Below are 26,913 nucleotides of genomic sequence, written 5' to 3'. Positions count from 1 at the left end.
TGTGTGAAAAAAGTTTTCCTCATCTCGGTCCTAAAAGATTTCCCCCTTATCCTTAAACTGTGACCCCTTGTTCTGGACTTCCCCAACATCGGGAACAATCTTCCTGCATCTAGCCTGTCCAACCCCTTAAGAATTTTGTACGTTTCTATAAGATCCCCCCTCAATCTTCTAAATTCTAGCAAGTACAAACCGAGTCTATCCAGTCTTTCTTCATATGAAAGTCCTGACATCCCAGGAATCAGTCTGGTGAACCTTCTCTGTGGCAAGAATGTATTTCCTCAGATTAGGAGACCAAAACTGTACGCAATACTCCAGGTGTGTGGTCTCACCAAGACCCTGTACAACTGCAGTAGAACCTTCCTGCTCCTATACTCAAATCCTTTTGCTATGAAGGAAGGCGAGTGAATCGCTGCTGTACCCGCAAGGGTTGCTTAGCCCCCTGGTTTTTTTTTCTGGGTGGTACCAACCTGCTCCTTCTCGCTGATCTGCTCCTCCAGCAGCCGCACAGTCTGGCTGAGCCGGGAATTCTGCTCCCTCTCCTTGCCGACGTCCACGCTCTGAGCTTCCAGCTCCACGATCTGCGGGAGGAGGTGTCGGGATCACAGGTCAGAGCTCAGCCGGCCAGCGGCGTCCCCGCATCAGTGGACGGGGCAGGAGGGAGGGTGAGCGGGGACTGGGTCATCAGGTCATGTGAAAGGATCAGAATTAGGCCTTTCGACCCATTCAAACGTGGCTAATATCTCCTTCCTTACCCCATTCTCCTGCCTTCTCCCTTCCTCCACCCCTGACAGGGTTGGGGGTAACACTATCCCATACCCAGACCGTCGGGCAGATGTTGCCACCGCAGTACCGCCAAGAGAAGGGCAGAGGGGCCAAGCTATCTTGACTCCCCCCACCATGTCCGGGACCCCCCTCCCCGACCAGGAATCCGTCGCCTTCCCCGGGCCGGGACCTCACCTTCTCCCGCAGCCGCTCGCCCTCCTCCTTGCAGTGCTCCAGTCGGCTTCTCCAGTGGTCGGCGGTGCCGGCCGAGTCCTGTAGCGCCGCGCCCAGCCGCGCGTTGCTCTCGGCCAGAGTCCGCAGCTCCTGCTCCCACTTCTTCACCGGGCTGGGGGTGAGGAGAGATCATCAGGGTTTCTGAGACCCCTCCCCTTCACACGTTCCCCCCCCCCCCCCCCCCCCCCCCCCATCGCCCTCCATCCTCGCCGTCCATCATCTTTCCCCTCACGGTTCGGATATTTCATCCCGATCTAATCGCCCCCATCAAACCGTCCTCACACTTCTTTCTCGCTCCACCATCCTAACCCCCACTCGCACCACCGTACCGACCCCGGTCCCGCCAGTACCACCACCCTCAGTCCCCACGTCCAACCCTGTGCGGCCACGCCTATCCTCCCCACTTCCCTCCCTCCTGACCTCACCTCCTTCCACCAACCTCACCCCTTCCCCCAAATGTCACAGAATCGTACCCCCACACTCCTCACGTCCCAAACCAACCAGCCCTGAGCTAACCCGCCTCTAACCACCCTCCCCATCATCAGCCCCATCCCATCTCACCCCCACCACTTCTCCACCCACCACCCTCACCATCACGACGTGTTCTTGCGAAATAAGGCAAGGCATGTGACTGAACTGCCAGTGCCAGAGCACAGTTCAATTTGTTTTAAAATAGTAATGGAAAAGTTCGAATTTAGGCCAAGGCCAACTTTGATGGTATCAGACAGGAACCTACACAAGTTGATTGGAGTTGATTGTTTGCTGGCAAAAGAATGTCCAGAAGGTGGGGTGCTTTTAAAAATGTTATAGCCAGAGTCCAGGGTATGCATGTTCTGGATAGAGTGAAATGCAAGGCAGGTAATTGTAAGGAGCCCAGGATGAGGAGAGAAATTGAGGCACTAATCAAGAAAGGGGAGGCAAAGGTCAGATATACACAGCTGGGATTAAGTATACCCCTGGAGGAGTATCGAGATGCATACTCCTCCAGGAAGGAAATCAGTGGGACAAAAGAGGGCAAGACATACTATGTGTTTTAAGCTTTGGTCAGCCTACTATGGGATAGATGCCAAGTGCAATGTACTTGAAGATTTACAGGATAGAGCCAGGACTCGAGGTATGAGCTATGGGAAGAGGTATGGCAGGCTAGAAATGTATTCCTTAGAGTACAGGAGAGGGAGGGATGAACTTATAGAGGGTGTGTAAAACTGAGGGGAATAGATAGGGTGAATGCAGTCTTTTTCCCCCAGAGTAGGGGAATCAAGCACCAGGCGGTCACGTTTTATGATGAGGGGGTAATGATTTAATAGGGGCAACTTTTTCCACACTAAGGGTGATGTTTATTTGGAATAAGTTGTCAGAGGATGTAGTTGGGGCAGGTACAATAATAAAATGTACAAGATATTTTGACAGGTATATATGTGGATAGGAATGATCGAGAGGGATATGGGCCAAACTCTGGAAAACAGGACAAGCTTAGACGGGCAACCCTGGTCAGCATGAATGAGTTGTGCCGACAGGCCAGTTTCTGCGCTGTACAACGATATGCCCCCCCCCCCCCCCCCCCCCAATAGTGGTGACCCGATCCCATCGTATAGCCAGATTGTGAACCCGATCCACTCACTGACGTTTGCTCACAATGATGGGGTGGTTGGCAATTGCTGGGGTGCTCAGTTTGAGTAGAGGCTCAAATTCACGCAGGTGGTTGTGAGGCCAAACATCAGTCCCAGATGGGGGCTGGTGGACAGTGAAGTCCCTGCTCTACACCCCCCCCCCCCCCTCTCTCTCTGCAGACTCACTTGATCCGGTGGTTGTTACTCCTCAGGAGGGATTCAATGGTGGACGGGCCATCGCCTTTCTCATCGTTGGTTCCATTCACACTCGATGCTTGTGGTGAGGTTGGGGCCTCATGACTGGACTCCTGAAATAAACAGTGTAGAACCGGTGAAACCACAACTCAGGAACATATCCTTCAGTCTTCTGGTCTTGTTACCTTGTGTTGTTGTGTTAATGTGCCCGTGAAGCTGCAGAATGGGTGGGACTGTCATGCCCGGCGCGTACCAGGCACCCAGTTCCTCGCTGAGGCTACTGGAGTAAGAGCCCCTCTTTGAAAACGGAGAGAGGGCAGTGTGGAGTGGTTGGGTGGTGGATGCAGCGAGAGAGTGAGAGAGTGACGGCCCGTGGTGGGACGGGACTAGTGATAAAGTCACTGGTCGCCAGGTAGATGATTGGCCAGCGAGGGCAGAGGTTTAACTAGAAACGCTGCTAAACCGTTGTACTCACTGGCCAATGAACGAGTGCAAAGACTTGCCGATCAGCCCAAGGCAAGTAATGGTAAATACATTCCTGAGAAATAGAAAAGCAGGTTGTTATCAGAACCCAAAAGATCTCCAGCAGAATGACTGAGGTGCATTTGGGGGGGCGGGGGAGTATGCTGTGTCATGATCGCTGCAGGGGGAGAGGGGTATGGGGCCAATCCTGACTGACTGTCACCGGCCCACGGAGCTACTGAGCTTATTGCCGTCCCTCCTCGGCCCATGACCCGACCCGACCCCAGCTCTGTCAGGCACCTGGGAGTGGGTGCTGCAACTCTCTGTCGTCTCCTGTGAGCGGTCCCTCGCCAACCTCGCCGCCTCCTTCACCTCCTCGAACTTCTCGGCGAACTGTAACACAGGGATGGGGGGGGGGGGGATGCAGACACCACGCCCAGCACGAGGTTAGTTGAAGGATCAGAGGCCTCTCGCACCCACCTTCTGCGATTCCCACCCCCCCCCCCCCCCCCACAACCTCCACTACCCTCCCCTCCTCTCGCAATCCTCCTCCCTCCCCTCTATTCCCCCACCCACCCCCCGTGCACCCCTCCTCCCTCGGGCCCACCTTGCTCAGCTGCAGCTCTGAGGGGAAGCCCAGACCGAAGACGGTGTTCGCTCTGCTGTCTGCCCACTGGCCGAACTTCTGTGAGGTTTTGCTGAAGGTCATGTTGGGGGTGACGGTGCTGTTCACGACCACCTGCAGGAACACGCACTCGGCTCTTATTCAATAGCTTATCCTTCTCACAAAGACAGTCTCCACACCTCACCTCATGCCCTCCACCCCCCCACCCACAGGCCCATAACCCGCCACACACCCCTTGTTCTAGACACCCAACCAGGGGAAAGATCTTCTCTCCTCCTCCCTCTCTGTCATGGCCACACAGAATAGAGTTATACCGCACGGAATCAAGCCCTTCAGCACAACTTGCCCATATTGACCAAAATGCCCCATCTATGCTAGTCCCACCTGCCACCTTTGGACTATATCCCTCTAAACCATTTCTATCCATGTACCTGTCAACATATCTTTAAAATGTTTTTAATGGATTTTGTAACTTTCAATCAGATTCCCCTTCATTCTTAACTCCTGTGAATATAAACCCAATCAGTTCTGTCTCTGCTCAGAGCTACAATGCTGCCATCCCAGGGGTCAGAACCTTCTGGGCAATCTCTCTGTGGCAGGTATTTCCTGTCTTAGGTGAGCTAACCAAAACTGAGTACTATACCAGAGATCTTGGTGAGATTGTGAGATGTCCTTGCTCCTGGACTCAAGTCACCTTGCAGTGAAGGCCGACATATCTGTTCCCTATTTAACTACTTACTATACCTACGTTTGCTTCTCGAGTCTGGTAAACAAGGTCTGTCCATCAATGCTTCCCAATCTAACACCACTTACATTATACATCCTTCCCTTACAACAGCTGCAGCAGGTAACAAGTAGCGCCACTCTCTCATAATCCAGGAGCCGAGTTCATTTCTGACCTTTGGTGCTGTCTATGTATAGTCTCCCAGTGCCTGTGGGGGTTTCCTCCCACATTGGTCCATTACATTTGCCAGCCATCAAACAGTGGGGACTGTTCCAGAATCTATAGAATTCCTCATCCACACCTCCACCCTGCCTCCTTCTGTTTTCTGGGATGTAGATCATCAGGGTCTGGGGGTTTATCAGCTTTAAGACTCATACACTTATTAATACAATTTCCTCCATTTCATCAGCTTGATTAGATTCTTATTCAATAACATCTCCGGAAGGTTGGTTACTTCCTTTTCCATGGTGCTAGAACTATTGTATATATTTAATTGCTCTGTCACTCCCTTATTCCCCTTCATTTTTTTCAAACCGTATACATCCACTTTTATGTTCCCTGCTACTTTTATACAGTATTTTTATTTTATGGAACAGTTTCTCCGTCCTTTGCTGAAATCTAAACTACCCGAGGCTCACTTTCTCCTTTGTTCGGCAATCAGGTCTCACTCCTGATTAGATCCAATACTAATCCAGCATCTGCAGTTCCTCCTTACACACTATCATTAACTACTTTTGTTCAGCATGGTTGAGTTATTTAAAAATATTTTCAATACCAGTCAGGAATGTATGACTGTTTCAGTTCCTGCATTGATTCCTTAAACATTAATTATTGCTCTTCCACTGTCATTACTTTCCAGTGAACCTCCCAACCCCCATCACAGCCAATTCATTCATCTGTACTTCCCTCTGTTTATATTTAGGATCCTAGTTTTGGATTGAACTTCTACACTTTCCAGTCTGTCATATTATGGTCATTCTTCCTTAATGGGCCACGTGACAAGATGAGTAAATCCCATCTATACCCAGTCTAGGATAGTCTTTTCTTTATTTAAAGGCAGCAGACTGGGTCACTACAGGCCAGTGGTGAAATTATTGGGGAGAAATTTCTATCTGACAGGATATACATACATTTGGAAAGACAGGGACTGATAAGGGATAGTCAGCATGGCTTTGCGATGGGGAAAATCACATCACATAAATCTGACAATTCTTTTGAGGAGCTAATTTTGATGGCATTTGACTGGAACAGGTTGTTTTTTTAGGCCATTAGAAGGTTATAAAAATTCTGGCTAGAGGGAGACTTTTAAGAGTGAGCTAGGGGGAATTCAGGGCCAGCATGCAACTGTCAGAGTAGCAGGATTTGAGAACCTTGGTTGATGAGAGACATTGAAGCTCTAATGAGGAAAAAGGTGTATTGCTAAATATTGGCAACTATGCTCATGCAAATCCCTTGAGTATAGGGATTGTATGAATATGCTTAAGAGTGAAATTAGGAGAGCAAAGAGGGTACATATTTGTCAGATAAGGCAGTGGAGACGCCAAAAAAAATTAAATACTTTAAAAGCAAAATGCAAGGGGAACAAATAGGTGCATAGTATACATCCACGCCTCAGAGTCATACAGACATGCACCTGTTTAAATGTCGACAACATACCTGCGTCTACATGTTCTTTTGGCAGCTCATTCTACATGCAAACTACCATCTGTGTGAAGAAACTACCTCTCCGGTTTCTTTCAAATCTTTCCCCTCTCATCTTTCTGGAGCCACTGGAAATGGGCAAGGTTTTAAATGGATATTTCTCATCAGTATTTACTGCAGTGAAGGTCGTGGAAGGAAGGGAATCCAGGGAAGTGTATTGTGATTGTGTCTTGAAACATGTCCACATTATAAAAAGGTGGTGCTGGCCAAAGATTATAGAGTGGAGCTCTGTGATCTTTGGTGCTGGAAGTCTTAAAGCACATAATGATGGATGAATCCCTGGTGCACCAACCTGGAACATTGTGGGAAGGTCGAGGCCTAGCAGAGATATTTACATTTCTTTAGCCACAAGAAGTTCTGTAAGACTGGAAATTGGCTAATAGTGCCTCTTTATTTAAGAAGGGCTGTAAGGAAATGTCTGGGAGCTGCAGACTGGTGAGTCTTACTTCCATGGTGGGCAAGTTACTGGAGGGGAATCTGAGAGACAGGAACTTTGTGCATTTGGAACAACAAGGACTGATTAGGGGGGCATTCAACATGGCTTTCTGTGTAGGAAATTGTGCCTCATGACTTTGGTTTTATTTTTAAAAACAGTGACCAAAATAATTGATCCTGTTCTAATTCAGACAGAGGGTGGTGGGTGTATGGGATGCACTGTCAGAGGAGAGAGTTGAGGCAGGTATAATAACAACATTTAAAAGACATTTGGAAGGTACATAGATAGGAAAGGTTTGGAGGGATGTGGGCCAAATGGGACTAGCTTGTGTTGTGTCTCAATGATGAGGGCAGGTCTACAGCAAGGCTTTTGACAGGATCTCACATGGTAGGCTGGTCTAAAAGGTTAGATCACATGGGATCCAGGGTGAGCTAGCCAATTACACACAACATTGCCTTGGTGGAAAAAGCCAGAAGATGGTAGTGATGGATTGTTTTCCGGATTGGAGGCTTGTGGCCAACAATATGCCCCAGGGATTGGTACCATCCACTGTTCTTGTCATTTATGTTAATGCCATGGATAATATAGTTCATGTGGCCTCAGATAACATTAGCAAAGATCGCTCACAACTCCATCATTCTCTCTACTGAGCTATGGGGAGAGGTCGAGTAGGCTGATTTCTATTCCTTGGAGCGCAGGAGGAAGAGGGGTGATCTTTTAGAGGTGTATAAAATCATGAGAGGAATAAATCGGGTAGATACACAGAATCTTTTGTGAGGGAGAATCGAGGACCAGAGCACACAGGTTTATGGTGAAGGGGGAAAGATTATATAGCAATCTGAGGGGTAACTGTTTCACACAAAGGATGGTGGGTGTATGGAACAAGCTGCCAGAGGAGGTAGTTGAGGCTGGAAGTATCCCAACGTTTAAGAAACAGTTAGACAAGGTACATGGATAGGATATGGACCAGTGGAACTAGTGTAGCTGGGACATGTTGGCCGGTATGGGCAAGTTGGGCTGAAGGGCCTGTTTCCACATTGTATCACTCTATGACTCCCGGCAAAAATACACGTGGTCATAGGGAGAACAGGCAGACGTCACAGATAGCACCCGAGGTCAGGATTGATCTGCGAGGCAGCAGATCCACCATCTGGGCTAATCTCCCCCCATATATTTTATACTCTTATTTATTTTCACTTCTGCTCTACCACTTGTGCTCATGCATGGCATGATATGCCAAGATAACATGCAAAACAAAGTTATTCCACTGTACCTCAATACACATGGCAATAATAAACCAACACCACTGCCATCACCAGGTTCAGGAACAACTACATCCCTACTACCATTCGGTTTTGACTGGTTTGCACAACATTAATCCTATCTCAGCAACAGAACACTATGGACGATCTGTTGCACAACCACAGAGTTTGAAAAGAATTATGCAAAAAAACAAGACGTTGGTTGAAACGAGTTTCTTTCAAAAATGTCTTACAGAAATGGTGTAAATGATATTTAATTTATGTTTAGTGTGTGGTCCGAGTCTATATGCCAGTAATGCTGCTGCAAGCTTGATTTTCATTTACCTGTACCTCACTGTACTTTTGCATATGGCTTGTTGGAGTCTGGAATCTGCCACAGAGAGGTGGGTCCAAATATAGTGTCCCTGAAGGAGCTGATTAGTCTTAGCCAGGAGAGGATTTGCAGGGGTGTGGTAAAGGATATGGCTGGTATTGATTTGATGGGCTGAAAGGCCCACTTTCATACTCTAACCTCCCCATAGTCTGTGGAATTTTCTGCCTCAGAGGGCGGTGGAGGCTGGTTCTCTGGATGCTTTCAAGAGAGAGCTAGATAGGGGATTCAGGGGATATGGGGAGAAGGCAGGAACGGGGTACTGATTGGGGATGATCAGCCATGATCACATTGAATGGTGGTGCTGGCTCGAAGGGCCAAATGGCCTACTCCTGCAACTATTGTCTATTGTCATAGTAAAGGGAATGCAGTCAATAAGCAGTAGAGGCTTAGCGTGAAATGTTTGTTCTGAGATTATATCCATGGTCTGTGACACCCCCACAAAAATCACACACACTTCAGAGCCTGTTTTAGCTCTGAGATATCAGCATGCAAAATGATGTAACCATGGCAACACAGCAAAAGATACCTTATTCCTAGCCATCCAGTCCAATTGCATTCGAGGTAAAAGCCTCTCCCGGGTTCATTCAACACTATCCTCAGCATCACCGTCATCCTACCCCTGCTGTTGCTTCCAATGCCACAACTCAGGCCTCTATCATCCTACGGAGCCTCCCACCTGCCCTGGACCTGGCCTATTACCCACCCTCTGTCTCAACCTCCAAGGCCACTCTCATCCTTCCAGATCATTCATCCTCACTCTGGACTTTACGCACCTTGTCCCACCCCTCTATGGCCCTTAACCTCACTCCCAATGTCCCTTGACCCCTGTTGTTCCTCTGTCTTTCCCTTTACACTCAGGTCCAATCCTTCTCCCCCCCCCCTTGCAGGCCCCACTTCTATTGGGCGTGCCCCCAATGCAGCAACCACCCAACCCCCACCCCACCTCCAACCTCTGCCACTTTCCTCCAGCTGTTACCAAACCTGTCCACTCAGACATCAACTGCAGGTGAAAGCATCTCTCAGTTTGTGCGCCTCTGTCTTGCCTCCTCAGCCCTGCTGATTCTCCCACCCTCGCCCCCATTCTCCATCTCTCCACATTCTCCCACCCGTTTTCCCAGTCCAGCCACCCGCCGTGCCGCCAACCCATGGCCCCTTGTTGCCTCTGACCCCTGACCTTGGCTCCGTCCACGCTGATGATGCGATAACTGTTCCTCGATCCATCGTAGAAGTATGAGACGGTGAGCGGGTATTTGCCGGAGGGCAGCCAGTTCCTCTTGGTGGTGGGGTCGATCTGGAAGACATGAGCTTTGCTGGTGAAGATCGGCTGCTCGCTGGAATGGAGTGGGAGAAGGAGGTCACCACTGAGTCGACAACAGATGAGATGCAAATACAGACACAACCAAACTTGCGCAATAAGCAACTTACATTGAATTGAATTCTTTGCTTGCATAACCAAGGTTTGCAAATAGTCACCCATAAAGGTTGCTTACAAAGTTACTAATCACACCCCATGCCAGGTCCCCCTTTGTTCCCCCCCCCTCCCCTCCCCCACACCGAGTCCTCCATTGTCTATTACGTAAACTCGCACATACGTTAAAAATTCTGTACTCAGCGCAATCAAGGCAGTTTGTAATTTCCACAACACAATGATCACTCAAGTTTATATTGGAAACAAGCCGGCAATGGCGGCAGTGCTTACCCAGAAGGCCTCGTGCTGCAGAAAGTGCCCCTGGGTGCAGTTGAGAGAGTTAATACTCCCAGTGATGGACACAAAGTGCTGGGGTAACTCAGCAAGCATCACTGGAGAAGCTGGACAAGTGGTGTTTTGGGTCGAGACCCTTCTTCAGACTCAGTGCGTTATTTCGGGCAGGAGATATGGATGGTGATTCCAACTTGTAAAACACAGGTGCTCACGGAACGTAAAGGAAATGGGGGCAGGCTTTATTCAAGCCTAGCAAGCGATAGGAGGATACAGTTGAGAGGGGTTGTGTTGGTTGTTGGGTGGGCAAAGTTTAGAGATGAAAAAGACAGAAGGCAGCGAGATAAAAAGTGAAGCCAGAGGAAGGATTTAAATGGAAGCCACCCCCCCCCCCCCCCTTCCCCCCTCACCAAGGAGAGCAACCAAGTGAATAATTCAGAGACGGGATCAGATCACCTTGCGAGCTGTGCTGTGAATTATTGATGCAGGGAGACAGGAGGGAGGGAAGGTTACTGGGACTTGGAGCTTGCCCACTCTGCCAGTTGGGACAGAAGATGTCAGGGAGTGAGGGAGGAGCAGAAGTGTGGTGGAATACGCTCCAGTTATGGAGGATGGAGTCCAGGATGGAATCTGCCCCAAATTTCTCAAAGCTCAACACCAAGCAGAACAAACCACAATGACTCGAAAGATTCATTCTCTTCTTCACCAACACACCATGGTTGTCATCTGTGGCATTTCTACAAAATGCACTGCAGTTCCTTGTTTAGGTGCCTCTGACTCCACATCTCAAACCTATAAGCTCAGCCACCAAAGACAAGGGCAGTTGGTACAAGGACAATCATTCCCTGTAGCTACCTTCCAAGTCATTCATCATCCTTACTTGGAAATATATAGGTGGTCATTTATCTTCAGTAGGTCTAATTCTAGGAACTCCCAAGGACCTAGGAACGACTTTGAACTAGGATTTCCAATGAGATGAACAAACCCTGCATTAAGATACTGAGATCATTAACAGACAAACAAGGCGAGTTCCTGCAACCTTCTGCTGAGAGTTTGGAACAGATCTCGCACCCAGTGTCTAGTCAGCCTTGATCAAAAACAAAGCTAAAAACATTGAGATTTTTTCGTGGATTTAGTGTTTTTTTGTTGATTGCTGTCTAAAGTACATCACCAGCTCAACTGAATGGAATCTTACTGCTGTGGATCAAGGTATGCATCTAATGCCAACAAATTGGATGAATGGAGATGCACAAAAAGAACAGCATGGCCTTGGCAGGCTGAAGGGGTTCTGTGTTGTACGACTCTGACCCCATTGCTGGAGATGCACAGATCCTGGCGAGGTGTCAGACTGAGAGTCTGGGCTGTAACCACCTCAGACCTGGTGCTGCTGTCAAGTGTCATGTAATTGGGAAAGGGGCACAAGGGAGGTTCTGGCAATCGAGAGCAAGGAGCATCTATTGAAGAGGAGGTACGTCTGTGTACGGGGATACTGCAAACAGAGAGACACGATGTATTAATTGCCACACACCCTCTGTAAAAGCAGGTCAGCCCAAAGTCATGGTATGACAAGGTTGCTGACAGCCTTGATATTAGCTCCCAATATTGTCCAGCAGTGAATCAAGTTCAATAACTCAGAGAAACTTTGAGGGTAAGAATATGACTCTTCCTTCGATGTCCTTGACATCTCGCTCCATTCCCACAACCTCTGTCTTCCCTTCAAATCCTCCTTATTCCACCCATCGACATTCACCGGGCTCCACAGCTCAATGGCTGCATCATGAACGACATTCTCCAAACACCTTGTGACTAACATACCAGGGATATGTGTACAAAAGACTTATTAACCTTGTGTAAACCATTCAGTTGAGCTGGTGACGTACTTTGGACAGCAATCAACACAAAAACACTAAATCCACAAAAAAAGTTCAATGTTTTTTGCTTTGTTTTTGATCAAGGCTGACTGGACACTGGGTGTGAGATCTGTTCCAAACTCTCAGCAGAAGGTTGCAGAGACTTGCCTCGTTTGTCTGTTAAATGATCTCAGTATCTAAATGCAGGGTTTGTTTATCTCATCGGAAATCCCAGTTCAAAGGTCCATTCCTAGTGGTATTGGAACTATTTAAGCAGGGATTCAGCCAGTAAACAGTCCACCTGAACCGTGGGAGATCAGCTGGACCACGTCATACTTTGCTGAACAGTAGGCATAAGGCGTGGTAGGAGATGTTAGGCAATGACTGCCCATAGGTGATGCCCGAAACAGCACCAACGGGGACTTTAAGAAGCGAACTGCCATTGGCTTTTTGACCTCATTTCTGCTAACCTCTCTCTCTCCAACTGTGCAGGTGAGAGCAGAATAGTTAGTCAGAAGTTCACATACCAAAGCCTAGACCTTCAAAAAGGCAATGCTTTTAGTTTTGTTTTTGCTATTTCCAATCAAACGTGTTGGGAAGGAGGGAGTATGGATTGTTCGTTAAACCTGGTGTTCAGATTATATGTTTAAGAAGGAACTGCAGATGCTGGAAAATCGAAGGTAGACAAAAGTGCCAGAGAAACTCAGCAGGTGCGGGAGTTCCATAGATGCTGCCGCACCCGCTGAGTTTCTCCAGCACTTTGGTCTACGTTCAGATTAAATCGCCAGGGCAGGCCTGAACTACAGAATCCATCAGCGCCACATACTGCCCAGCAGGAACCCACTAATGACTGGCTATGGCATTAAACAGTTTGCAGAGCCAATGATAAGTAAGTGTTGTCATGCTGTACTGATCCATTGCTCCGATTCCTGTGACATACTGAGCCTGCAGTAAGCGCACTGCTGCTTTCAGTATCCAAGTATGAAGACAGGAATAGTATGATGCACTGGGTCATCTGCTCCAGGTGACAGCGCTACAGAAAATCCCCAAAATTAATGATCTTGGCATTTCGTATCTGGGACCATTTTGGGTGCAAGAGAATGACAGCAGAACAGATGCCGGAAACTTGAGTGAGATGGCTGGACCCAGGTACACCAAGGCTCTGTGATAAAGATGATCCACTCCGGACCTCATGGTCCACACTGACAACAGACTAGCATTCATGCCATCCCCCTAACCCAGTGTACAGGGAGCTGGCAGTTGTCCCTGGCAGAGTCTGCTCACCACTGCCCGACTAATCCATCTGAAATCACCAGCTGCATCCATCCAGATCAAATTCACCCCTTCCCACAGTGAGGCTAGAATGGCAGCACTGGTTGCTACAGGAGCCTAATTTGTAGATGGCACACAGAACATACAATGGCACAGACAGCCTCCCTGAGGCTGCCAAGTTCAAACAGTTTTGGAGTTTCAAGGTCAGAGAAGGAACAGATTGGGAGGGAGGGAGGGGAGGGAGAAGGGAGGATGCTGCCCGTGACTGCCCGCCAACAGTCCTCCAGCTCACAGCTGCATCACCATCGCACACAAAGCAGCAGCCGATGGCATGTTCTCTATAAATAACATTGACTCTCTACTGAACTGCTCTGGGACATTGAGCTGTGATCAAAAGCCTGACAACAGGAGGCAGCAGCTCTGACCTGGTGCCAGGAGGCAGCTCAGAATCTAACATTCCTCCAAATCAGTTCCCTCCATTAACACAAGAACTAGCTGACCTGGTAACAAGGCAATTATTTTCTTGGAAGCAAATAGAGGTGTTATAATCCAAGAGTGTTCAACCTTACTGATAACATGGCAGGAGATGTGTCGACCAAAGGTGCAGACATTCTTCTTTACACCACACGGGGATCATTAAGGGACAGATGGTGTCCTACTGACATGATTCATCTGACACCAAGCCACAGCAACTCTGGGCAAACAGGCTGGTTTTAAGGAACTTCTTAAAATGAGAGAGGCTCCGAGCTCAGCCTTGGCAGCTGAAGGTACAGCCACAATGGCAAATTGTTTACCTTTAGAGAGAAACCAGAGCTTGTGGGACTGCCAGTGGGAGAGGGAGGGACAAGCCCACAAATCCTGGGGTTGAGTGTTTCAGAATCCAGGTTGTGGTATATGGAAGGAGGTGCCAGAGCAAATAGCTGAGGCAGGTGCAATAACAACATTTAAAAGACATTGGGGCAGGTATATGTTTAAGAATGAACTACAGAGATGCTGGAAAAATCGAAGGTAGACAAAAATGCTGGAGAAACTCCGCGGGTGAGGCAGCTTCTATGGAGCGAAGGAATAGGCGACGTTTCGGGTCGAGACCCTTCTTCAGACTGATGGGGGGTGGGGGGGGGGCGGGAAAAAGAAAGGAAGAGACAGTAGGCTGTGGGAGAGTTGGGAGGGGAGTGGAAGGAGGGAGAAAGCATGGACTACCTGAAATTGGAGGAGTCAATGTTCATGATATATGGATATGTTCTTAAGTTCTAGGAGCACAGTTAGGCCATTCGGCCGATCACATCTACACCATTCAATCATGACTGATCTATATTCCCCTCTCAACCCCATTCTCCTGCCTTTTCCCTCATAACCCAACACCCTTACTCTCAATAATATGTCCATCTACGCCTTAAAAATGTTCATTAACAGCCTCCACAGCCGTCTGTGATAATAAATTCCACAGATTCACCACCCCCTGACTAAAGAATGTCCTCCTCATCTCCTATTATGACTCTAATCCCTTAATCTCTGGACACAATGAGTTAAACAGAACCAGATTGGGTGGAATAGTTTTAAATCTTCCTCTGCCTAGGGGGGTACTGTGGAGGCAATGGGAGGAAGTGGTTCCCTGATGCATGCCCGGGCCCATCTGAGCTGTAGCGACAGGAGTCAATTCAAACACAGCCCGACCTCTAAAAACAAAATGAACCGAATAGCAAGACTATCTGTAAAGGAGATTAATTAATGACTGGTTGGTAAACTGGTCAGTTGCCTAGTGGGGAGACGTTGGTGGTTGAAGGGTTAACGCAGCCAGTTGTCACTTCAGATGCAGGTGGGCGGGTCGTTCCCTTGCTGATGGGGGTGGGAGAGAGGGAGGAATGACATTAACCTGAGCGGGCAGCCCAATGAACGCAGTCCGCGACGCTTCAGCCTGACAATCCCATCCCTTATTTCAAAAATAGAGTTCTGGAAACCCGGGAATTACAAGGAATGTGTTTGTTTCTGTTGTTATATTCGCGGGAGTTGCTGGGACTGGGTTCCCAAAGTTAGGATCCAGTGCTGTTTGTCGCCTCTGTGGCAAACGGTGACGTCAGTATGTTGGGGTCACCCCATCTCCACTCCCCCCCCCAGGGAAACCCCTCTACCGCTCCACCATCTTCCTGCACTTGCCCCTGGGGGAACCTCCTCTTACTCCCCCTCACACACGGCGAACCCACCCGCGGGGAACACACCGCCTCTGCTCCCGGCTCGACACTTCCCTGCCTCCCATCGGACGTGAACCTGGGTTGAATGTGGAATCTGATGTGTCGCGTTCGCGAGTGAAGCCTTCACAGCGGGGTCTCACTGCACAGAACAAATTTTCCTGTTCTTGGATCAGGCGCGGCCCAACTTGTCTCTGCTTTTCTGCCCATCCAGAAACATGTACCACCTGGGTAAGACTGTTAGAACCCTCATTTAACGAGGCATTGTTCACGTTCAAAGTGTAGGAGGTTGGACTGGAAGCAGCACGGGAGACTGCAGCAAACAAAAACAGATACTACTGTAAAAAATAAACTGATATGGGACAAAATCTGCCTCCCGGACTCAATCTATTTCTGACGTTCACTGTACCTCTCGGCAATCAAAACATATCCAAAAGCAGCTTCGACCCGGGGTTTTAAAATAGTCGCTATAAAGTTAAGGTGGTGAGGAGTGAGGGGTGGGTGGGGAAGTGGGGAGAGGAGTGGGTGGAGGGGGTGGGGGAGTGGGTGGGGTGGGTGGGGGAGGGGGGGGGGGGGGGGGGGGGGGGAGTGGGGGTAGGAGTGGGGGGGGGGGGGGGGGGGGGGGGGGGGGGGGGGGGGGGGGGGGGGGGGGTGGGGGGAGGGGGGGGGGGGGGGGGGGGGGGGTGGGGGGGTGGGGGGGGGGGGGGGGGGGGGGAGGGGATGGGGGGGGGGATAGGGGAGGTGGGAGACATATCTTGCCACAGCCCACCGCCGAGCGTGGGTGAAGAGATCCAGGCTGTCTGTAAACAGGGAGAGGGGAATAAAGTGCCTTCTGCCGCCGGGGGCATCCCATTGAGTGAAGTCAGAAAGACAACCTGTTGAAGGAAGACGTCACAACACGACGGTCACCAGAATAAAGTTCTCCAGACAGCAGCAAATACCGGCACTAATGGCGCAGAAGTCCATTTTTTCCCCCTCTAAATAAACCAGAGCCATTTTTACTATTCGGCTGCCCATGTTTTCCGAACCACCTCCAGAGAAGGAGCCTGGGCTGGATGGCAAACGTTCATTGTCAGTTAATTGAGGAGAATATTTTTAGCAACCAACACTTGAACAGCTCCACAGATATAATTATATGATGTCACAATACTGAGGCGGCTTCAAACCCCACAGCTCAATGAAACAACACAACATTCATTAGCATCGGCCGGACGCTGGGTGCGGGATGGGGGGGGGGGAGTGTGGGAGTGCGGGGGGGGGGGGGGGGGGGGGGGGGGGGAGAGAGTGCAGATGTGGTTGTAGGATGGGGAAGGGAGGCAGAGAAGTTCGCAAAGTCTACTCTGCTGAGGAGATCCCCCTCGCCGCGGCGCTCCCTCCACACCATTCGCGATAATACATGGCACCAAAGATCATGGCACTCTCTTGCTCTTGACACCTCTTCTCCCACATCACGGCACTCCCTCGACACTGACCTCCCCTCCCCTCCCCTCCACCTCCCCCTCTCGGGAATATTTGGTGTTCCCTCACCAGTCGCTACGACCAAAGATCCTATAGCAAGGATCTTTGGCTACGACCATGGTACTCCCTCAACATTGTACCCCCATAAAGCGCAGCTCCCTCAACACTGCCTCATCCCTTAATAAGAGCCCGATCTCCCCCTCAACAGTCATGCCGGCAGCGCGGCGCTCCCTCCCTCGGCGCTCCTCGCATTTCCCGTCCACACTCGGCGCTGACCGCTCTCTCCCGGACCACGTTTCTCCGCCAAAATCTCTCCCTGTCTCCGGACAGGAGCCCCGGACTCACCCCATCGCCAGGCGCTGTCCTCCCGAGGACGGCTCTGGTAGCTTCGAGCGGTGTGGTTAGTTGCTCGGCTCCATGCCGAGCGCGGAGCTGCTGCCAGTGGATGTCACGCCGAGCTCCGGCTCTCTCCGCCGCCTCTCTCCTCCCGACTGCAGTCCGGAGCGTAGAGGCTGCAAAGAGGGAGGGAGGGAGAGAGGGCGAGGCGCCCCCGGGCGGCAGCTCAACTAATGCAGCCACTAACTAATGCAAACTGCCTAACTAGCACTACACCCGACAACTATTGCGTAGCTATGGGTACTCGCATGGACCCGACCCAGATGGCCTGCCTCTTTGTAGGGTAGGTCGAACAATCTCTGTTCCAGGCGTACACTGGTCCCACCCCTTAACTCTACCTCCGCTACATTGCCGACTGCATTGGTGCTACCTCCTGCACCCATGCAGAACTCACTGACTTCTTCAACTTCATCACTAATTTCCATCCTGCACTCAAATTCACTTGGACCATCTCTGACATCTCCCTACCGTTTCTGGATCTTACCGTCACAGAAAACACACGATTGACCGACATCTACTACAAACCTACTGACTTCCATATCTTGACTACACTTCTTCCCACTGCTTCCTGTAAACACTCTAGTCTGTTCCCTACTCCCAATTCCCCCATCTATGCCACATCTGCGCCCAGGATGAAGTGTTCCATACCAGGGCATTGGGGATGTCCACATTCATTAGGAAACAGGGGTTCCACTCTTCCATTATAGATGAGACTCTCACTAGGGTCTCCCCAATATCCCACAGCTCCACACTTACACCCCTCCCCCCATTCGTAACAAGGCACAGAGTCCCACTTGTCCTCACCTTCCACCCCATCAGCCGTCACATACAGCATATAATCTTCCAACATTTTCGCCACCTCCAACGGGATCCCACTACTGGCCACATCTTCCCATCTCCACCCCTTTCTGCAGAGACAATTCCCTCTGAAACTCCCTGGTAACTCGTCCCTTCCCACCCAAACCACCCCCTCCCCAGGTACTTTCCCTTGCAACTACAGAAGATGCAACACCTGTCACTTTACCTCCCCCCTCGACTCCATCCAAGGACCCAAACAGTCTTCCCAGGTGAGGCAAAGGATCACTTGCCAACCTCCTCCAACCTCATCTTATGTATCCGCTGTTCTAGGTGTCAACTTCTCTGCTCGGCGATCGTTTCGCTGAACACCTCCGCGCAGTCCGTCTTAACCCACCTGATCTCCCGTATTGGCACAATGAATAGTAGGGCCTTGGCGGGGTGTTGTAGAACAGGGAGACTCTGGGCTGCAGGCATATCATTCCATGAATGTGACCTGATAGATGACAGAGTGAGAAAGGTGATGTTTAACATCCTTGCCGTTAAAGGTCCAGGTACTGAGCACAGTAAAAAAAAACCACACAACCCTTCTTCGGTTGATGGGGGAGGGAGAAAGAAAGCAGCAAGAAAGGATGGGCAGGACAAAGCCTGGCGAGTGATAGGTGGACACAGGGAGGCGGTGGGGGTGGGAGTTAATAGACAGATCATTGAATAAAGGCCAGAAATGAAAAGACAAAAGATATGAGATTTGAAAGTTAAGTATAGGTGTGAATTGTGAATGCCAGAGGAAGGAATATAGATGGAAGGGGAGAAATGGGTGCAGGTCCAGCCGGGCTGGGGGTGGGCGGAGGGAGGGAGGGAGGGAGGGGCGGACATGTTGTTTGTGGGATGTAAGTTACCCAAGTGGAGTATGAGGTGCTGTTTCTCCAGTTTGCGTATAGCCTCACTCTGCAATGGAGGAGGCCCAGGACAGATGGGACAATGTGGGAATGGGAAGAGTTAGTTAATATGGTTAACAAATGGGAGATCCAACTGGCCATGGTGGACCGAGCACAGGTTTTCAGCGAAAAGGTCGCTGCGTCTGCACTTGGTCTCGCGATGTAAAGGAGGTCATAGCAGCAACATTGCATACAGTAAGTGTGATTAGAGGAGGTGCACATGAGCCTCTGTGCCATCTGGAAGGACTGCTGGGTTCCCTGGATGGATGTGAGGAAGGAGGTATAGGGACAGTGTTACATCTCTTGCAGTTGCAAAGGAAAGCACCTCAGCGGGTGGTGGGGAGGGTAGATGCAGTTCCTTGTATCTACTGAGTACAGTAGTTGGGAAGTCATGTTGTAGCTGTACAAGACATTGCTAACACTACATTTGTTCTGGTTGCCCTGATATAGGTAGGAAGAAGGATGTCAATACACTGAAAAGGGTGCAAAAATGGTTTATGTGGATTTTACCAGGTCCAGAAGATTTGAGTTATAAGGAGAGGCTGGATAGACTGGGTCTCTTTCCACTGAAGTGTAGGAGTACTTTGGGGAAACCTGCACATTAAAGGTTGCTGGAGAGACAACTTCTGATTTCTTTGTGTTTGATCTCAGGTGCCCAGGCTAGATAACAATAATTTCCAGCCAGAGATTGGTCAGGAGGTTTAACAAGAAACTGCCATACAATAATTCTGCTGGATTCCAAGATGCCGCCTAGGGAATGTGATCCTCCCAGACCCAGTGAAGCAGGGAAGTGTGAGGTTGAGAAAATAAAGAAACCAGGAGGAGCAAACTCACCAAGCAGTCAAATACACAGCAAAATGTTACCACTCCTAGCAAACAATGTATAACATGTTGGTCCCACACAACCTGAGCCACCTTTCCTCGACACCCTTCATCTCCCTCTGAGGTGAAGAGAGGCGTCTCCTGTCCGGGCTCCTCCTCTACACCAAGTATTTCCTCTCCCTTGTCCACCGTCTGGAAATAAAGTGCCGGGTGGTGTTGCATTTTGGTGGTGAGAGGGCCCCCAGTGGAGGTCCATCTACGCATGGATTCTGAGATGGAGGGTACTGCACCGAGGAGTCCCGTGCAACCGGTTTCTCTCCCGACTCACAGACTTGACAGCCACCAGCCACTTTTGCTGACTGGAAGAGTCTGTATCTCATGTGTACATAGAGTGTGTGAGGTTGCAGCCCCTGTTCCAACACCTAAAGGGGCTGCTTCTTGCCTTCTGGCTGCACTTCACACCCACCATCCTTGTGCGTAGGGGAGAGGGTAGGGCTGAAGATGTCCTGGTTGGGTTGCACCTATGCCAAGCCAAGCTGGCCATCTGCAAGTCACGGCACCAGGCGGAAGAGGGCTCTGCTTAAGCAGGCTGCCTGCCCGTTTTCCGGGGCTGCGTCTGTGCCTGGGTGGTTTTAGAGAGGGTCTACTCGCTGTCCACAGACACCCTGGGGGATTTCTGGGACCGCTGGGCACCACGGGGGGGCGGAATGCATCCTTAATCAGGATAGGGAAATAGTTGTTTAAGGAAAATTTGTTTTACTTGTATTGTGGTGGTGGGTTTTGTTTTGAATTATTTGGTATTGTAAATAGTATTGTAAATACTTCAATAAATCTATTTTTGGCAAAAGAAAAAGCGGAACATATTGATAGTGATTTACTGCAGAGGGTTAATAAAATCTCAGTCAGCCACTGCACACACGCACACAACACACACTCATCCACTACAGCCTGCTTACTCGTTTAGATCACCCACCTATTCCCCACCCAGGCCTGGCTCACTCATCTTTCCTTTCACAAATACAAAGCTTGAATCCTTCACTGTGTATCTCAGCCTTTCAATGAGAGGCAATCTTTTGTTTTTAGCTTGTATATAATTAACAGTAAACACTGTTCTCTTCACTGGGATTCCCACTGCTCAGATATTTGCTGTTCTTCCTGGGACATTTTCTCGCCCACTCACTCATCAGCTCCACAGAGGCACTGTAACTGGTGTTGAGAAAATGTAAATCTACTGCTATATTCCTGAGATCTTGTATTCTGGTCAGGCACACAGCAAGAACAAGCAATTCAAACGGAATCCTTCTTTCCAATATATATATTCTTTAAACCCCGTTGAGCTCCTTAATTTTTTATCTCTTCAACCCACCTCCTCACGAAACATTGAATAAAAAGCTCTAAAAGAATGAATTAATTGCTTTCCCTTAAACCACATCCAGCAGCACAATTTCCATCACAATATTTCACCTTAAAATTGAACTCTGCACTGAATCTGTTGGATTTTACTGTGCATCGAGGAAACTATTTGCTGCGGTACTCTGCTCTCCCCCTTGATTCTGAGTCATGATCAGGTGAAATCGGCAGTTGAAGGGAATCCGTTTGCAGGAATTTCTGACCATGGGGGAAGTTTACATCACCCCACAATAACTCCATGGCTGCTCCACAGCTTCCACTGACCAGCCAGGCCACTAGTTCAGCCTCACGTCAATACAGTGGCAGATGTGCTATCCTTGACATGTGGTGTACACCTAACGAAAGCCGGAGACCTGCACACTCACTTCACAGGGCAGGATGTGACCAAGCAAGAGAGATTGCACAGATTAACCAGTCGTTTAGATCTTTGGAAAGAATAGCTGCATCAAGGATGCTTCCTTTGTGACAGAGGAGCGGAGGGAGATTTAATTAAGGAATACAACATTACAAGAAGCTCAGATGGAGTGGAAAGAAGGGACTTATTTCATTTGGTAACAAGGTCAGTATTTAGGGGCCATAGTTTTAATGCAATGGGTAAAGAGATAGAGGTTTCACCTACTGTTTATGGAAGTCGCAAATAGTGGATGCAGAAATCCTCATCGTATATAAACAGCAGCAGGATGAGCAGCCAGGGAAAGGAGAACTGCAGGGGTGGGGTTAGGTGATGGGGAGCTTGGCTTCAGCTCACATGGACACTTGGTGTACTCTTCAATGGTTCCATGAGCTACTTAAGAGGAACAATTACTCAGGGTGGGCCTTGTACTTAGTAGAGTTTTAAAAAAATGAGAGGTGATCTTAATGAAACATGCAAGATCCCAAGACTGATTGGCGGTGTAAGATCTAAGTGGATCTTTCCCCTTGTGATGGTATCTTGGGCATAGTTTTAGAATAAAAGGGTTAAGAGATCAGAGGTTTCTTTGTTCAGAAGGTCCTAAACCTTCTGTAATACGTTTGAAAAAAGGCACCAGTTCTTTCCACTCAAGAGAGCCGAGTCTCTGAGTATAATTGAGATCAAGATTGAGATTTGCGTTTGATAGAGTTATGGATAAGAGTCCTTCTAAATCCACTTTTGGTGTACTGGTACAGACCTCATTGACCAACTGTAGATAATATGTCATTAAACTGGAAAGGGTGAATTAAAGATTCACAAGAATGTTACGGATACTAGAGGGTTTGAGTTACCAGGAGAGACTGGATAGGCTAAGACGTTTTCCTGGAGTAAAGGAGGCTAAGGACTTAGTATCATCTGCAAACCTACACCTTCGTGAAGTACATTAAATCATGAGGGGTCTGGATTTAATGTACCTCAATTTAATTCATGTACGGTGAATTGTCACAATATTTTTCCTAGAATAAGGGAGTCTGAAATTAGGGAGCATTGATTTAAGGTAAGGGTGGAAGAGCTAAAAGGGACCTGAGATGCAACATTTTCTCACAGAGGGTCATGTGTACATGGAATGAACTGCCCAGTGTGGAAGTTCACTCTCCATGTGAAGTGATAGAGGTGGGCACAATTATAAAATTTGGATCGGTACATGGATGTGAAATGTATGGAAGAATGTGGGCAGCAGCTCGGTTTGGCAACCTGGTCAGCATGGACAAGTTGGGCAGAAGGCCCTGTTTTCATGCTGTATATCTCAATGCCTTATCAATGTCTTATATAGCTGTAACATAACATCTCACCTCCTATATGCAATATCCTGACTGATGAAAGCAAGTGAGCTAAATGCCTTTCTCACTGCACTGCCTATCTGCGTAGTCTCTTTCAAGGAAATATATACCTGCACCGCTAATTCTCTCTGTTCTGCAACCGTTCCAGGGCATTTACCATTTGTTTTGTAAGTCCCGCCCAGGTTTGGCCTACTAAAACAAAACTCCTCACATTAGTCCTAATTAAACTCCATCTGCCATACTCCAGCCCATTGGCCCAGTTGATCAAGATCCTGTTGTGATATCCTGATGTAATATCTATAGTATCCACTATACCACCGGTTTTAGAGTAATCTGCAAACTTACTAACCATGCCACGTGCATTCTTATCCAATTCATTAAGAGAAATATGATCAACAGTGGACCTGACACTGATGGCACACCACTTGTTCCACACCACCAGTCTGAAAACCAACCCTCTGCCACCACCCTGTTTTCTAACTTGAAGCCAATTTTACATCCAATTGGTTAGCTGGCCCTTCTAACCATCTGTCCATCCTACTGTGAAGACCTTGCTGAAGTCTCTGCATGTTGATCCTGTCTCTCAGCATCCTCGCCAACAACTTACTCATCACTGATAATAGGCGATGAAAGTGTTGGAGTAACTCAGCCAGGCCAGGCAGCAGCCCTGGAGAACATGGATAGGTGATGTTTTGGGTTGGGACCTTTGTTCAGGCTGATTGTGTGGGCGGGGGTGGGGATGGGGGAGCTGGAAGAGAGGTGGGGGTAGAACAAAGTCTGGTGTGTGATAAGTGGATACAGGTGAGGGCAGTTTTTGATACGCAGATGGTTGCACAGAGCTGAGAAGCCAAAAAGCGTGAGATAAGGATAGAAGAGGTGAGAATTGTGAAACCAGAGGTAGGAGTATAGTTGGAAGGGGAGGGGGAATGGGAGAAAAAGGTCCAGATGGGGCACAGGAAAGAGAGGGGGGAAAATAAACTAATAAATAATGTTACCCAAAGATGACTACCCATGAGGTTCTGCTTTATAACCTCCCGCTTAACTGCCTAGATACACTCTGCAAGAACTCATCTCCTTTTTTTACCCGTCTCGTTGGTACAAATATGCCCAACGTCCCTTGGCTGCTCACCCTGTGCCTTGAGAATGATCTACAACCACTTGTTGTCCCTGGCACTAGGAGGCACTACACCATCCTGGAGTTCGATCGTGGTCACAGAAGTTCTCGTCAATCCTTCTAGCTATTGATTCTCCTGTCCCTGCCTCCACCTTTCCTTGCTGTGTATCAGAAACAGTTAAGGTGCCACAGACCCGAATGCTGCCGCCACATTCCTCTGAAAAGGCATCCCCTTTCCAATGCTGGCACCTCCGGAACGCTGGAATTTTAATCCGTACATTCCACACTGAGTTCATCTGCAAGATTCAGAAAGAAAGCCATTCCACTGGAACATTTTCAAATTTTGTACCCACTGTCTTGATATTAATAAAGATTATGTTTTCCTGCAGGTCTGCTCTCAGTTTCCATCTCAGTCCGAAGAAGGGTCCTAACCTAAAACGTCATCTGCCTGTTCCCTCCGCAGATGCTGCCTGACACATTGTTCCTTTTTTTTTGTAGTTACCAGCTCAGCAGCTTTGCTTACTTTGCTTTCAAGGTAATCACACTTACGACCGAACAGGTTAAATGAACAGCAACTGGCTCTGAGTGCCGAAATTTGTGCAAAGAGATCTATCTGTTGCTCCTGTTCCATAGATAATCTGGAGTTTAACAAATACATTGGAAATATTAAAGCTCTTGCCACAGTCTGGTAAACTTTACATCTATTTGGGGACAATAAAATCTGTTCTGAATTTGCCTATCATTGAGAAGATTGAATTGTTGAGAGCTGTTATGTGTTGATGTGGATTGTAACGGAGAGTTGTGCACTGTCCACTGAATTATGTGGCAACTTAACACAAATAAGAGCAGAAAGTATGAACAAAATATGTGCTCAGGAGCATTTGTATTCTGATATATTCTGCTGCAACCTAATTTTAGCAACTTTAGGTTTGCTGTCTTAAGACATAGGATTTTAAACTGATGGAGATTGTGTTTATCTGTCAGGAGATGTTATTTTTGACTGAGCAAGTGCCTTAAGGTTGACATGTTGAAATTTCCTTGTGCAAATACTCTACCCAGTAAGGAGATGCAATCTCTCTCTCCGAGATAGCGTGCCACGTGTATCTGAATCAAAAGACCTTGGGGCAGGTTAGCTGTTCATGTTCTGTGGCCGCGATGAGCTCCAGAGGAGAATCCATCAGTGTGGAGAAACCATTATCAATCATAGTGTCATAAGTTACAGCACATAAACCAGCCCTTCCACTCATCTATAATAGTATTTTTGCTAACAGACCCTATTTGCCAGCATTTGGACCGTATGCTTCCATGTCATGCAGTTTAAGTATCTGTCTAAACGGCACTTCAATGTTGTAATTGTATCTGATTCCACCACCTCCACTGACAGCGTGTTCCAGATATCAACCACAGTTTGCATAATAAATATACCCCTAAAATCATTCCCCAGGATTTTTTTTTCCTCTGGAGCATAGGAGTTTGAGGGAAGACTTAACGGAGGCTTATAGAATTATGAAGAGAATAGATAAGGTGACTGGCCATCATTTTCCCCCCCAGGCTAGTGGAGTTTAAAACTAGAGGACAATGGTTTAAGGTGAGAGGAGAAAGCTTTAAAGGGGCAACTTTTTCATGCAGACCTGCCAGAGGAAGTGGTGAAAGTGGGTACAATTACAACATTTAAAAGACACTTGGACAGGTACATGGATAGGAAAGGTTTGTAGGGATACGAGTCAGGAGCATCTCCATTGGGCAACTTTACTGGTCTTCAGCATGAATGAGTTGGTCCAAAGGGCTTGTTTTGGACCCGAGAAGCTCTATACCCCATGAAATAACCGACCTCTCAGCTTAAACCTACACACTCTTGTTTTTGGTACCGCCAGCATGGGGAAGTGCTTATCCACCCTCCGTCTCATTATTTTATATAATTCTATCGAGTTACTTCTCAGCCATCATCACTCGAGAGAAAATAAGCCCAGTCTATCCAACCTCTCCCCATAATTAATGTTCTCCAGTTGCAGCCTTATCTCCTCTGACTCACTCCAACATAATCAAATTGTTCTGACGGTGTGGTGATCAGAGCTGCACACGGTACTCCAAGTGCTGCATGTAAATACGTCACATGTCCCAGCTGCTCCGAAATATAAAGACAAGCAAACCTTAACTACCCTTTCTATCTGCGTGACCACTTTCAGGGAACTGTGGACTTAGATTGTCTGATGTTCTATCGTTTACTGCATATGTCCCTCCTCCATTTAACTTCGAAAAATTGATCAATTTGCATTTGTCGTAATTACATTTAATCTGCTAGGCTGTCTATTTTCCCAACTGCTGTAACCGTGGAAACCTTATTCACTATCCACAGCACCTTTTGCGTCATCTGAAAAATTACTAATCATACCTTATACTTTTTTCCATTATTAGAAAGATTGAGACCAGGCGACATTTGACACCGAGTTATTTAGAACAACTGAGGAACTGGTTCAGGGACAGTATTCCAGAGCTCGGGAAGCCATAGCGGGAGTATAGAGGTGGAACAAGGGAAACTGAAACCATTTGTAAGAGATGGAGTTCCAGGAGCTGAACGACCCTAGAAGGTTGGAGGGCAGTTTGCAAAGAGGGGGCAAGATCAACAAGGCACTTGGACTCGTTGACAGCAAGTGTAGCCCACGCAATTACCAGAGGGCAGTCACCCGAATGGGGATCAGCATCCAGGGGCTGTATTGGAAATCGGTACAAACTGTTTGTAAGCAAAGCGAATAATTTTACTGGAGTGGGAGGGGAAGAACTAAGGATGGGGTGGGAGGGGGAACGCCGCACTGTGGAGGAGGCGGTGAGAAAGTGGCGCTATAGGATCTTTGGTGGGG

At 48.4% G+C, this 26,913-nt stretch overlaps 1 protein-coding gene across 3 annotated transcripts in view; it reads right to left on the bottom strand.

Annotated features, from left to right (window-relative positions):
* homer2 (homer scaffold protein 2) overlaps window positions 1-26,813 on the bottom strand; it is a 29,257-nt gene extending 2,444 nt beyond the window's left edge. Inside the window, exons 1-8 of one of the 3 annotated variants that reach the window (XM_055661289.1) lie at window positions 26,448-26,813; window positions 18,438-18,536; window positions 9,559-9,715; window positions 3,871-4,002; window positions 3,564-3,656; window positions 2,793-2,914; window positions 958-1,108; window positions 468-578 (exon numbers count right to left, since the gene is read on the bottom strand). In XM_055661289.1, the coding sequence (XP_055517264.1) occupies window positions 468-578; window positions 958-1,108; window positions 2,793-2,914; window positions 3,564-3,656; window positions 3,871-4,002; window positions 9,559-9,715; window positions 18,438-18,536; window positions 26,448-26,464 (882 nt within the window). In that variant the 5' untranslated portion in view covers window positions 26,465-26,813. Of the gene's footprint in view, window positions 1-467; window positions 579-957; window positions 1,109-2,792; window positions 2,915-3,563; window positions 3,657-3,870; window positions 4,003-9,558; window positions 9,716-17,194; window positions 17,430-18,437; window positions 18,537-26,447 lie in introns of those variants that run through there. The other 2 variants (XM_055661290.1, XM_055661291.1) reach the window with 2 other exon arrangements.
* Between the last annotated feature and the right edge of the window lie 100 nt (window positions 26,814-26,913).

The sequence above is a fragment of the Leucoraja erinacea genome, chromosome 33, assembly GCF_028641065.1.
Source record: "Leucoraja erinacea ecotype New England chromosome 33, Leri_hhj_1, whole genome shotgun sequence".
Lineage (NCBI taxonomy): Eukaryota > Metazoa > Chordata > Chondrichthyes > Rajiformes > Rajidae > Leucoraja > Leucoraja erinaceus.
This window is presented reverse-complemented; position numbering and strand designations above follow the sequence as displayed.